Source organism: Phacochoerus africanus, chromosome 9 (genome assembly GCF_016906955.1).
Source record: "Phacochoerus africanus isolate WHEZ1 chromosome 9, ROS_Pafr_v1, whole genome shotgun sequence".
Lineage (NCBI taxonomy): Eukaryota > Metazoa > Chordata > Mammalia > Artiodactyla > Suidae > Phacochoerus > Phacochoerus africanus.
This window is the reverse complement of record NC_062552.1, coordinates 113,701,481-113,714,028: the sequence shown is the minus strand read 5'-3', so window position 1 is coordinate 113,714,028 and position 12,548 is coordinate 113,701,481. Positions and strand designations below refer to the sequence as shown.

The following is a 12,548-nucleotide window of genomic DNA, read 5'->3' as shown; positions in this document are numbered from 1 at the left end:
GGGAGTGCCATAGAGCAGAATAATTGAGAAACCCTTTCCCATGATCCTCAAAACAGACAAAGAATCTATCTTTTTCAGCAACCTGAAGCATCTGTCTACAAACTCAAGAGTTCTGCTGGTTTTTACATATGTCTGTCCTTGGGGATTATTGATGTTTTTCCCACTAAATTTTCTTCTAGAAGTTTTGTAGTTTGTACTTTTAGGACTATGGCCCATTTCTAGTTAATTTTCATGCATGGAATGGAGTAAGGACCGAAATTCATTTTTTTTCCAAAGGGATCTCTGATTGTTCTGACTCTCCTTTCACCATTGTGCTGCCTGCATATGTTTATCAAAAAGCAGTTGCCCACATACCCATAAGTCTATTTCTGGATTCTGTTTTGTTCCATCCATCTCTATGTCTGCACTTACACCAGTTCCACACTGCCTTGTAGCTTTATAGGAAGTCTTCTGATAATTAAATCAGGTAGCAGAAATTCTAGACAGTCTTTCTAATAGAGAACTCATCAACCAAAAGAACTAGGATAATTAGCTGCAATATCTCATCATAACAGGTTTCATGCTTTTAAGATACCCAGTGAGTCCCCTGCCTCAGATGATCTAATATCTGAAATCAGGCTGATTGTCAGGGGTGGGTAGGAATACCCGATCTAGTTCAGTCTAACCTCACAATTAAATGTGGAACGAAACAGAGGTTATGGAACCCCAGCTGCACTAGTGATAACTAACTTCCGGCACGAGTTTCAGTTTTGTCTCCCATCCCACCTTTTATAAAACCTAGTGACAAGGGCTGTACCCAAACCTGGATGAGACATGGCAAAAAAATATGCAGGAGCTACAGAATGCCTGAGGAATCCGTCTATAACTTTATCCCGTATTCCAGAGTGGACATTCATCATACATGACAGACCAAACTAAAGGCTTGGAATATTTATGAGAACATGCTATTGGAGACCTGAAAATTATAGGAGTAGAAAGTAAGCACTGTGTGTTGGGGGAAAGAATTTACTCTACACAAATAATATCGGCTTTAAGAACTTAACTATCCTGGAGTTCCCGTCATGGCTCAGTGGTTAATGAATCCAACTAGGAACCATGAGGTTGCAGGTTCGATCCCTGGCCTTGCTCAGTGGGTTAAGGATCCGGCATTGCTGTGAGCTGTGGTGTAGGTTGCAGATGTGGCTCAGATTCCTCGTTGCTGTGGCTCTGGCTTAGGCCGGTGGCTACAGCTCCGATTGGACCCCTAGCCTGGGAAGCTCCATCTGCCTCAGGAGCGGCCCTAGAAAAGGCAAAAAGACAAAAAAAAAAAAAAAAACCTTACTATCCAGTGTGATTTTCATTTTGAAGATATGATTTGTCTAGAGCCTTTCGGATAAGGTCTTTGAGACATTACAATTTATCCTCCATACCCCTGGGTGAGACGATGCCAGGGGTTATGGGACCATAGCCAGAGCTCTGGGGACTCTTCCAGATGCTGACAGCAGAAGCGGTCTTAGAGGGCACTGTTCAGAGAGGAAAAAAGAGATTCCGTGAGCCTGCACAAAGTCGTGCAAGAAGAACTCAGGTTAAAGCCCAGGCGTACAAGCCCTCCATCAGCGTCCGCCCTCAGGATGCACACCTGCTCGTGGAGGTGATGGCGCTAAAGTCAGGTTATTAGCTTGAACCAAATGAAACTGCTGTTCAGACGGTCGGAAAGGTTTGCATATCAGGGATTTCCTGTGGTTCCTTGTTCTGTGAATCCTCGGGTTCACGTGAGGCCACCGTGAGTCTGTACGCAACGTAGACAGTCTCTAACGGTCACTGGCGGAAATGGTGGCTTAGGATTAATCCAGGGATGAGTGGTTCAGGAGACCATGGGATGACGAGAGAGCTCTTGGGAGATCTGCTTGGGGGAAGAGGCTTTGGGGAAGGAGGAAGGCGGGCCCTCCAGAGTGGGCTGTGCGATTCTGCGGCAGAAGCCAGAGCCCCGCCACTGACACCCCTTCATGCTCAACCGCCCGAGCAGGGGCCTTTCCTTGCAGCTTATAAAATCAGCTCGGCTCTTCTTCTAGCTTTTTCCTGTGTTGGATTAAGGACACGTAGAAAGGCGTTGTGTGTCTGACCGTGACCAGAGAAGCATGAGGAAGTGCTTTTGTTGGCTCATCTGCTGTCAGATGGTGTCTGGTTCTTGAGAGATTCGGGTCTGACTAGAGATAAAAGGTTATGTTTAATAAATTCAGGAAACCTATGTTTGAAGCCCACTTTTTAAAACACATCTTTTTTTTTTTTTTTGGTTTTGTGATTGATTTTTTTGTTTTGTTTTTTAAACCAAGCCATCAAGGAAGTGAGTGTAAGCTCTTTGTCTGACTTGGCCAACTAGATCTCTTTCTTGAGATATGGTATCTTTCTCTCTCTCTCTCAGTGTGTGCGTGTGTGTGTGTGTCTCTCTGTCTCTGCTTGCTCTCTGTGCCTCTGACTGTCTCTTTCTCTTGTTTCTCTCTCTCTCTCTCTCTCTCTCTTTCTCTGGTGTGTCCAGAATTTCTGACTCAGAACAGAAATCTTCATAGCGGGATTCACATGTGGTGTCTTTTTCCTTTTTGCTTTTCCAGTTCCTCCAGGAGTGATACAAAACGGAGCGCGGGTTCTGAGCCGAGGCCTGTTTCCCGGAGTCCGGCCGTTGCCCATCACTCCCATCGGAATGACAGCAGCCGTGAGGTAAAGGGAGAAGCCTGCCAGGCAAAGCCCACCTGGGGGTGGGGAGGGCGTCGGGCATCCGATGGGGCCACCTGAGGAGACGGAGAAGACCAGCCTCTAAGTAGTGAAGACAGAATAGTTTGGGTAGGAGTTCCCACTAGGGCTCAGCAGGTTCAGAACCCAACCTAGTATCCATGAGGATGTGGGTTCAACCCCTGGCCTTGCTCAGTGGGTTAAGGATCCATCATTGCCACATATGTGGCTTGGATCTGGCATTGCTGTAGCTGTGGCATAGGCCGGCAGCTGCAGCTCCGATTCAACCCCTGGCCTGGGAACTTCCATAGGCTGTGAGTGCAGCCCTAAAAGAAAAAAATCAAAGAAAAGAAAAAGAAATAGTTTGGGTTTTCGAAACAGTTAAATCCCTCCCAGGGGCCCAATCCAAATGGCAGTTACTCCTTCTTGGGTCCTCAAATCATCTTGGTTGTCTTTGCAATGAGGGGATGAAGACAAATGAAACTGAGTTGTTTTCTTCTAAGAAAGCGGGAGAAGGTGGGCAGAAGGAACTGGTGGGCAAGTCAGTCATTCGGTGCGAGGCTAACTGGTCGCCATCTAGACTTAGCCCTGTCACATCCCAGTCCTGTGACTCTGGGCAGATGTCTGGCCTCTCTGGGCCTCAGTTCCCTCATCCACGAAACTCCGCTGCCTCCTGAGAGGGATGGCGATGAAAGTCACATGCAAAGAATCACGTGGGAAAAGTGCTTTGGTGAGTGGCATATAAACACCAGGTGGCATCAGGCCCCTGCTTCCGCGAATCAGGTCAGTTGCCAAGCCACTTGAACTCTTCCCTGGGACATGTCTCTCCTCCACTGCCAGCCCCAGTCTGGGGTCTGTCGCTAGCTTGGAAGTCTCACACACACCAGTGTGAACGCCTTCCTCCCGTTTTCCTTGCTGCTTCTCTGCCTGCTCCCGCCCACCCATCACCCATCGCCAGACGGATTTCCTAAAATGTGCCTCTCCAGCTGTCTGCAGAAGCATCCTCCAGGACTCTGACCACACCACCCTGAAGTCCCCCGAGTCCTGCCATCTCCTCGAGCCAAATTTGTTCTCCAAATATGTCCAGTGTTTGCCCATCTTATTCATAGCGTTTCCTCTGGGTAGATTTCCCTCCGCCTCCACATGCCAGGCAGCACATCCTTCACGGCCCATCACAGCAATGATTCCTTCACCCAGCTTTTCTGGACGGGCCTCTGAGCCAACATCAGATGGATTTCTCTCAGCTTGGAACCCATAAGCCCTTGCTTTGGTTGTGGCCCTTTGATGAGGGCCCCTGTGTGTTTGTCCCTCTGTCTTCCGTGGTTTGCTTGCTGAGGACAGAGTCTGGGTCTCACGCACTGGCTGATGCTTCAGTGCACTTGGCACAGTGCCAGGCCCTGGCTGCTTACATGACCTGCCACACTGCCACACTGAGCTGCAGCCTTCCCAGCATCACTTCCTGGCTTCTTTCCTGCACTTCTGGATCAGGTTCACACCTAAAGGCCATTTTGCTTTCATAGTATTTCATGTCCCAGAGGAAACCAGCCCAGGAAGTCTGTTAGCTGAGCCCTGAGGGAGATGCAGGGTCGAGAACCATGTGGAGCTTCTCCACTCCCCGTGTCTTTTAACCCTCCCCCAAAACCAACTACTTTTGCCAGAATGGAAGTCTTTAATCTTCCGGACAGACGCTGGCATTTGGAACCTGCTAAGGCAGGAAGGTGATAGAAATTCGAGTAGTAATAGAAGGATAAAACCAGTTAGCCTTTCTGCTAAGCAGATTGAGTGATGCTTTCCAAATATACATGGCAAGGGGCTTTCTCGTGTACTTCTCCCGTATCTTTCTTGGTTAGCCCGAGATCAGCAGTTCTTGAGTGCATGAATGATAAGCCTCTTCTGTGACGCCAGGTGGCCATGGCCCTTACATCATGAGAGAGACATATCCTATATTCCATTCATTCTTATAATTGCTTCTGCCTAACCTCCTAGCTTACCTTTCTGGTGAAGGAGACGTTAAGACCATCAACTGTTCTCATGTGGAGCAGCCATCATCTTCCATGAGCAGATTCTAAGTAGAGGCTTCCAGGCTGTCTCCTTGAGCATCCTTTCAATGCCTTTGAGCAAAGCTCCACGTGGCTCCAGCCATTCCCTTATAGAAGGGAAGAGCCACGCAGGGGGAAAGGAGGCCTGAGACCAGGTTGGCCTTCAGCGGGGGCTGCCTCCTAATTTTAATTATTACCTTTGTGGCATATATTAATGCAAAGTGTACTGCATTGTAGCCTCAAGAGGCATTATGTAAAATACTCATTTTTTAACTGGTTAAGTTCCAGTGAGAAGATGACATAGCACTACAGCAAAGCAGTGACATCTTGTTTCTGGTCAGATTTGTCCCTCGTCTAGTCCCGCCAGTACCTTGCTTTGGCTCCTTTCTCAGTGAAAGACTGCAAACAGGTCCCAGGAATAGACCTGTGTATTAGTTAGGTCCAGTCAGGGGACAGAAGCCATGCTAGGTACTCGAATGGAGAGACTTCAAAATAAAGAACCATTAATCAAGTAGGGCGTTATTAATCAGGCAACTAGAAGGACGATGGGAGAACCCAGGATGTCACGGCGAGAACAGGTGTAGGAAGCAGCCACAGGCCCTGGGGTGAGGGAGCAAAGGAAGAGGTTGGAATGGTTGGCCCTGGAAGCTGGACTCCAACCTCAGAGGAGGGACCATGGAAGGACCAGCTGCATCTTTGAGGAGAAGGCTCCGGCTGGTGCAGGTGCCTCGAAGGGAGCATCAGGAAGTTGGTGTTCCAAGTGCTAGAAGAATCACACACTAGATTCAGCAGCTACTGTCAGCCTGAGCTGCCGCTACAGAGGGCAAGAGGGGTTGCTGGGGTGATGCAGGAACAGGAAGCACGCCCAAAGGAGCTTCCTCCTCCTCCTTCCCAGGTTCTCTAAGGCAGAGCTAGGCGTGCAGCAGAAATGTGGCTCGGCCCACCCCAGCAGATACAACACGCCGCAGAAGGCTGGGAATGGGGCTGAGTGACAGCAGCTTCATGGTGGCCCAGCCCACTCAAGGTCTGTCCACTACAAAAGCACACATAGCCTGAGAGTGACCTTCCTGAACGCCACAGGAGTTTTGAGCAGAATCATTTCTTCCTTAAAGTGTCTTGCTGCCTCGTATTTGCTAGGAGTAAGATGTACAACCACAGTTTGCAGACACTAGACAAGTTACCATTTGCACAAAGAGGGAGAAAGAAAAACCATTGTGGGAGTTCCCATGGTGGCTCAGTGGAAACGAATCTGACTAGTATCCATGAGGAAATAAGTCCAATCCCTGGCCTTGCTCAGTGCGTTAAGGATCCGGCATTGCTGTGAGTTGTGGTGTAGGTTGCAGATGCGGCTCAGATCTGGCATGGCTGTGGCTGTGGTGTAGGCTGGCGTCTACAGCTCCAATTTGACCCCTAAACTGGGAACCTTCATATGTCTCAGGAGCGACCCTAAAAAGCAAAAAAGAAAAAAGAAGAAGAAGAAGCTGTTGTGTATTACCAGTCCTTTATCCAAATACCAATTCTGCACTTTCCGTCTCAGTTTTAAGAGAAATTAGGAGAGGAGTGTTGCGGGGCTCTCTAAGGTCAGGGACTCTGGCTGGTGATAGCTTTGCTCTCTTTTATGGCCCAAACGCCTAGCAAATAGGAGACAGCAAGACACTTTAAGGAAGAATAAACATAAACACGGCTCTGTGGGTATTTGCAGAATATTATGTAAAACCCATTAAATGTATTTGGGGAGAAAATAATCTTGTCTTGCTTTTCCGCATTTATCATAATGTAAAGCTTTTAAAATTTGGCTGTATGTCAGTTGAACCTAAATTCAGCTGACGTCAAAGGGAAAACTGTATAGGAGTTCCCCCTGTGGCACAGTGGGTTAAGACTCCAACTGCAGCCACTCGGGTCACTGTGGTGGCGTGGGTTCGATCCCTAGCCCAGCGCAGTGAGTTAAACGATCTGATGTTGCTACAGCTGTAGCTTGGATTGAATCCCTGGTCCAGGAACTTCCATATGCTGCAGGTGCAGCATAAAAATGATAGTAATACTTTTTTTTTTCAAAAAGGGAAAGCATTCCAGCAGAGACTAGAACAACAGCAAAATGTCAGCATCCAGACCCCATGCCAGTGACCAAGAGTCCCAGAGAGGGGTTACATGTTTATGAGGCTGCTCCTCCTTCAGTTCAGCTGGGGCTGGAAGGAAGGCTAAGAGTCATTAGCAGCCCCCGAAGACCGATTTCCTACTCGGCTTTGTGTGACAGGTTTTCTGTGTGAGTCTAAGCAACTTCTCCTTAAGTGAAAATATTTGTCTTTCGGGGAATTTTTTTTTCCCCTCCACTGAGTGGCAAAGGCCATGTTTGTTTGTCTTAACTCTGAAACTGTTATTGACATAGATGAAGTGTTGCTTTTATTAGCTGATCATTAGACAGCTTGTCTTTGCTGGGTTCCTTTGCATATAATTATGATGTGAAAGCTCCTTGTAAGAGTATCTGTCAATAGTGTAATTGACTTTACAGTGTTGACTTTTTACTCAATAACCTCAGGGATCGGCCTGTCCTTAGACGTTGGGAACCTGCTTATTTTTAAATTTGCCTGGGCCTAGCATCCTCAAGGTACAACATCCTCCAGATAACCGCTCCCATGTCTCAAAGTCTTAGGCCTGTGTCTTGCTGCTTCTCCAGTGGAATGCTTTGCAGAGAAAACACTGAATGAGACAAACGATTGTAGCCCTATAACTGTTTTTTGACACCCTTGGAAAATGGGAATATAAGATTTCTCACATTCATAGAATTATGGGCTGCTTCCCAGATACAGGCCATAGTACTTCTCCTAGGTCTGAGCTACTTGTTTTCAAGTCTCAAGACTCTTTTTGACCCCCAGGGACCACTCAGGTGGCAGAGAAAAATTAAATGCCCAGGGCTTGCCAGAGGATTAAGAGATACCTGGTGGGAGGGTCGCCCTTCCAATGTCAAGAGAGCCCAGAAGTAGCATTCTTGAACTTGGGAACCTTGTTTCCTGGCTCCATAGCCTGTAGCTATGTGACCTTGGGCAGGTGTACCTGGGCCTCGCACCAGAAAACCAGCACCTGCCTCTTGAGTTCATAGGATTAACGCACAGTTACATGCCTGGTAAACATTACACAGGCATTTGATAAATAAATGCTAGAAAAAACACACAACCCTATTCATAAATGGGAAAGGACTTGAACAGACTTGTCTCCAAAAAAGATACCCACATGGCCACTAAGCACATAGGAGAAGGTTCATCGTCACCAATCAGTAGGGAAATGCAGATCAAAACTACAGTGAGCTACGCTTCACTCCCATTGGGATGGCACTATCAAGAAAACAGAAAATGACAAGTGTTGACAAGGATGTGGAAAAAGTGGAACCCTGGAGCGCTCTTGGGAATGTAACAGTGTAGCTGCAGCGGAAAATGCTATGGCTGGTCCTCAAAAAATTAAAAATAAAACTATCATATGATCCAGCAGTTCCACATCTGGGGATATACCCAACAGAATTGAAAGCAGGTTCTCAGAGTTCCCATCGTGGAGCAGTGGTTAACGAATCCGACTAGGAACCATGAGGTTGCGGGTTTGATGCCTGGCCTTGCTCAGTGGGTTAAGGATCCAACGTTGCCGTGAGCTGGGGTGTAGGTTGCAGATGCGGCTCAGATCCCGCGTTGCTGTGGCTCTGGCGTAGGCCAGTGGCTACAGCTCCAATTCGACCCCTAGCCTGGGAACCTCCATATGCCGCAGGAGCGGCCCTAGAAAAGGCAAAAAGACAAAAAAAGAAAGAAAAGAAAGCAGGTTCTCAAAGAGATGTTTGTAGCAGCATTGTTCACAATAGCTAACAGGTATGAGCCACCCTAGAGTCCATCAGCAGGTGAACACACAAGCCAGTGACTCTGGGGAGAGGGAATGGAGAGTTTTCCTGGGGACAGAGCTACAGTCTACAAGATGAAGAGTTCTAGAGATGGATGGTGATGATGGCTGCACAACCGTATGAATTTACTATTAAATAGACCACTGAAATGTATGCTTAAAATGGTGGAGAGGATGAGTTTTTATGTCTGCATATAATTTTTTTTTTTTTTTTGTCTTTTTAGGGTCTTATTTGTAGCATGTGGAAATTGCCAAGCTAGGGGTTGAATTGGAGCTGCAGCTGCCGGCCTACACCATAGCCAGAGCAATGCCAGATCTGAGCTGTGTCTGCAGCCTGCACCACAGCTCATGGCAATGCCAGATCCTTAACCCACTGAACGAGGCCAGGGGTTGAACCCATGCCCTTATGGGTCCTAGTCGGGTTCGTTCCTGCTAAGCCACAACAGAACTCCTAAATATTTTTTAAAGTGGGGAAAAAAAGTGAAATGAGTAACGTGGAGAGCCTCGTGGATTTATCCAGCCTGCCCTCCACCAGCCTTCCAAGGTCCTCTTTCTGGGCGCCAGAAGCTCAGTCTCAAACCCCAGAAAAGGCTTACATTGAGCTTCTGTGCCACTTTGAAGACAGCGAACATTGGGGGTAAAGCCATGGGTTTGAGGAGTCATGACAGTTGTCAAAACCAAAGCATTTATAACATTAGAAGAATGTTCTCTCTTCTCACCACCTAAGGCTGCTTCATTTTATTTGTATCTCTAAGGACCTCGAGTGAAAACTACACTACACAAGAAGCAAGTCAGGAATTAATGGCTCAGTTGTACGAAATGTTTAGACGTAAGACCCTGTCTCAATAGAGTCCCCAGGAAAACCCATCTCTCAGGCTAAAATCTGCTCCTGGTCATTGTCTTTGTCTTTCCCTTGGAAAAGAAGTTTGTAACAGGCCTTTGGGAAGGAAGCCTGCAGCCTTTGGTTTTCAGCTAGAGTTTGGCCTGATTATACAACCTGAGGGAAAGTTGGCCAGTGATCTTTTTTTGTTTGCTTGTTTTGTTTGTTTGGGGTTTTTTGTTTTGTTTTTTAAAACCAAGTACCTGTCAGCTTTGGTCTTCTGGAATCATGGTCTTTGAAGGCAGCGTTAGGTTTTGCTTTGCTGTGGGAGGGAGAGGAGGAAACACTAAAGGGGGAGATTAAAGGGACAAGGAAAAAGCAAGAACAGGAGAATGAAGGATGCGCACGAGTTCCCACTGGGCCTACTCAGCTTTTTGTCTTAACTTCTGGCTCTTCCGGTCCAAAAGTCTAAACAGCGGCCCACAGATTGACTGTGTGAAATTTGATCAAGCTTCTGGAGTTGCTTCTCATATTTCACATCAATGGCCTTGGTTAATGCCTTTGAAAATCCTGGCAGCTTTTCCTGTTATAGCTAAACACCCTTCTGGTGATGCTTGACTGTGCCAGATGCAAAACGATTCATGGAGAGTTTAGGATCATTCCTCTTGTGTGCTGCAGTCTAGTGCATAGAGGCAGTCACATTTATCTCAGTAGTGGAAGGGGACAATTTACAGCCCCCGGGAGAAAATTGTGCCCCTCCCTGCCCCCATCCTGGAGATGATCACTGAGGCAGAACTCCTGGAGTTGATGGACCTATGTGCTTCTCAGGAAGGGCTGCCCAGTAGGCCCCCACACCTGCTATCTGAAAGATACTCACGATCCCAAATTTTGTTTGAAAGTATTTTTGATATCCATAAACAGTATATTTAGTTTTGCTTGAGTTTGAGTTTTATCTAACTAGAATGATACTACGTGTCCTCTACCTTGCTCTTTTTATTTATTAGGTTTATTTGGTTTGCTGCATTTGGCTGTAATTTAATCATTTTCATGGCTGTATAATATTCCACTGTGTGACTATACCAGCTTTTTATGGGGGGGGGGGTCTTTTTAGGGCCACATTCATGACATATGGAAGCTCCCAGGCTAAGGGTAGAATTGGAGCTGCAGCTGCCGGCCTACACCACAGCAATGCAGTGTCTGAGCCACATCTGTGACCTACACCATAGCTCTTGGCGATGGCAGATCCTTAACCCATTGACTGAGACCGGGGATTGAACCAGTGTCCTCATGGGTACTAGTTGTGTTCATTACTGCTGAGCAATGACGGGGACTCCCAGAATTTTTCTTTTTTTTTAAGATACTTGAATTGTTTAAAGTTATTCACTTTTCCAAACAAAACTGCCATGGGAAGTCCTGTACATGTCTCCCGTTTCACTTAAGATGCATGTCCAGGTGTGGAAATTATTGGTTTATGGAGTGTGTACACGCTCACTGTTACCCAATGATGAGGAATGTTTTCTAAAGTGCTTGTATCCATTTACGCTCCTGCTAGCAGAGTGTCACGGTTCCCATTTCTCTTCATCCTCACAGAGGTAGAGAATTGTCATACTTTGCAATTTCAGCCAATCTAGTGGATGTGTAATGGTTATCTTGTTGCTCTTTAATTTCTGTTTTCCTTGTTACTAAAGATGCTACACACTTTTTCATATATTTAATTGGTAGCCTGAATCTGCTTTTTTTTTTTTTTTTGGCCGCACCCACAGCATGTAGAAGTTCCCAAGACAGAGATCAAACCCACGTTACAGCAGTGACCCAAGCCACTGTAGTGACAATGCCAGATCCTTAACCTGCTGTGCCGCAGAAGAACTCCCATGAATGTGCCTGTTCGATATTTTGCTCATTTTTCTATTAGATTGTCTCTCTGTTTAATTATCTTTGTAGGAATTCTCTGTATATTCTGGATATTAATCCTTTATTAGCTGTATGTGTGGTTGTGGATGGTCATTTCACTGTCCATAGTAGTGTATTTTGATGAGCAGAAGCTCTTAATTTTCATGCATATTAATCATTTTGTAATGAAATCTACCTCCCCCCAAAAATTTGTCTTTAAAAAGTCCCTGCTCCAAGATCATATGGTCTTCTATAGTTTTTTCTAAAAGATTCTTAAAGTTTTTCCTGTCTCATTTAAATCTATAATCTACCTGGAGTTATTTGTGTATTGGCTTTTTCTAGCAACCTTGCCAATACATACACTGCCTTAGTAATTTTAATAATTTATCTGTAGATTCTCTAGTTTATAAAATTTTATTTCTGTAAATAATGGTGGGATTTTTAATTCATGTAACTTTTATTTTTCCTGTCCTGTTGCAGTTAGGACCTCCGAGTAACGTAATGGCAATAGACATCTTTATATTGTTTCTTATTTTGAAGGGAGCTATGTTACTGATGAATAATTGATAGAATGTTATAAGATTTCTAGGAAGTATGCCTTATCATAACAAAAAATTTCTTCTATTTCTGGCTTGCTGTGATAATTTATCATAAATGATGATTGAATTTCATGAAAGAAATGTTTACGTCATTTAAGATAACCGTAAATTTTTATTTTATTCTTTTACTGTGGCAAATTACATTATAAATTCCCAATGTTGGATAAAACCTGCATTTCTGGATAAACTTCTGATACATTGTATTTTTTACATATTGCTAGCATTGGTATGCTAATCTCTTTTGGATGAATTTTGTACATTTGTCCATGTCCATGTTTCTCCAGAGCCCTCTTTATCTAGTTTTAGTGTCAAGATTATATTATTCTCATTTAATGAGTTAAAGAGTATTTACTCATAGATTCTCTGAGTTTATGTAAGATTGGATTTATCTGTTGCTTAATGTTTGATGGAACTTGGTTGCAAAACCTGGAGCTGGTGTTTTTTCTTTGTGGAAGGATTTTTAACTATCGATTTAATTTCTTTAATGATTATAGGATAACTTCATTTTTATTTCTTTTTTAATTCACTTTGGTAACTGTAGGGATTTGTCTATTTCACCTGTTTTCAGATATGTTGGCATAAAGTTATTTATTATGTACCTGTCATCTTTTTAAATGC

At 45.1% G+C, this 12,548-nt stretch overlaps 1 protein-coding gene across 11 annotated transcripts in view; it reads left to right on the top strand.

Moving 5' to 3' along the window:
- FOXN3 (forkhead box N3) overlaps positions 1-12,548 on the top strand; it is a 415,529-nt gene that overhangs the window by 386,846 nt on the left and 16,135 nt on the right. For all 11 annotated transcript variants that reach the window (XM_047796330.1, XM_047796332.1, XM_047796329.1 and 8 more), the window contains one exon: positions 2,589-2,694. In XM_047796330.1, coding sequence (XP_047652286.1) covers positions 2,589-2,694 — 106 coding nt within the window. The remainder of the gene's footprint in view (positions 1-2,588; positions 2,695-12,548) is intronic.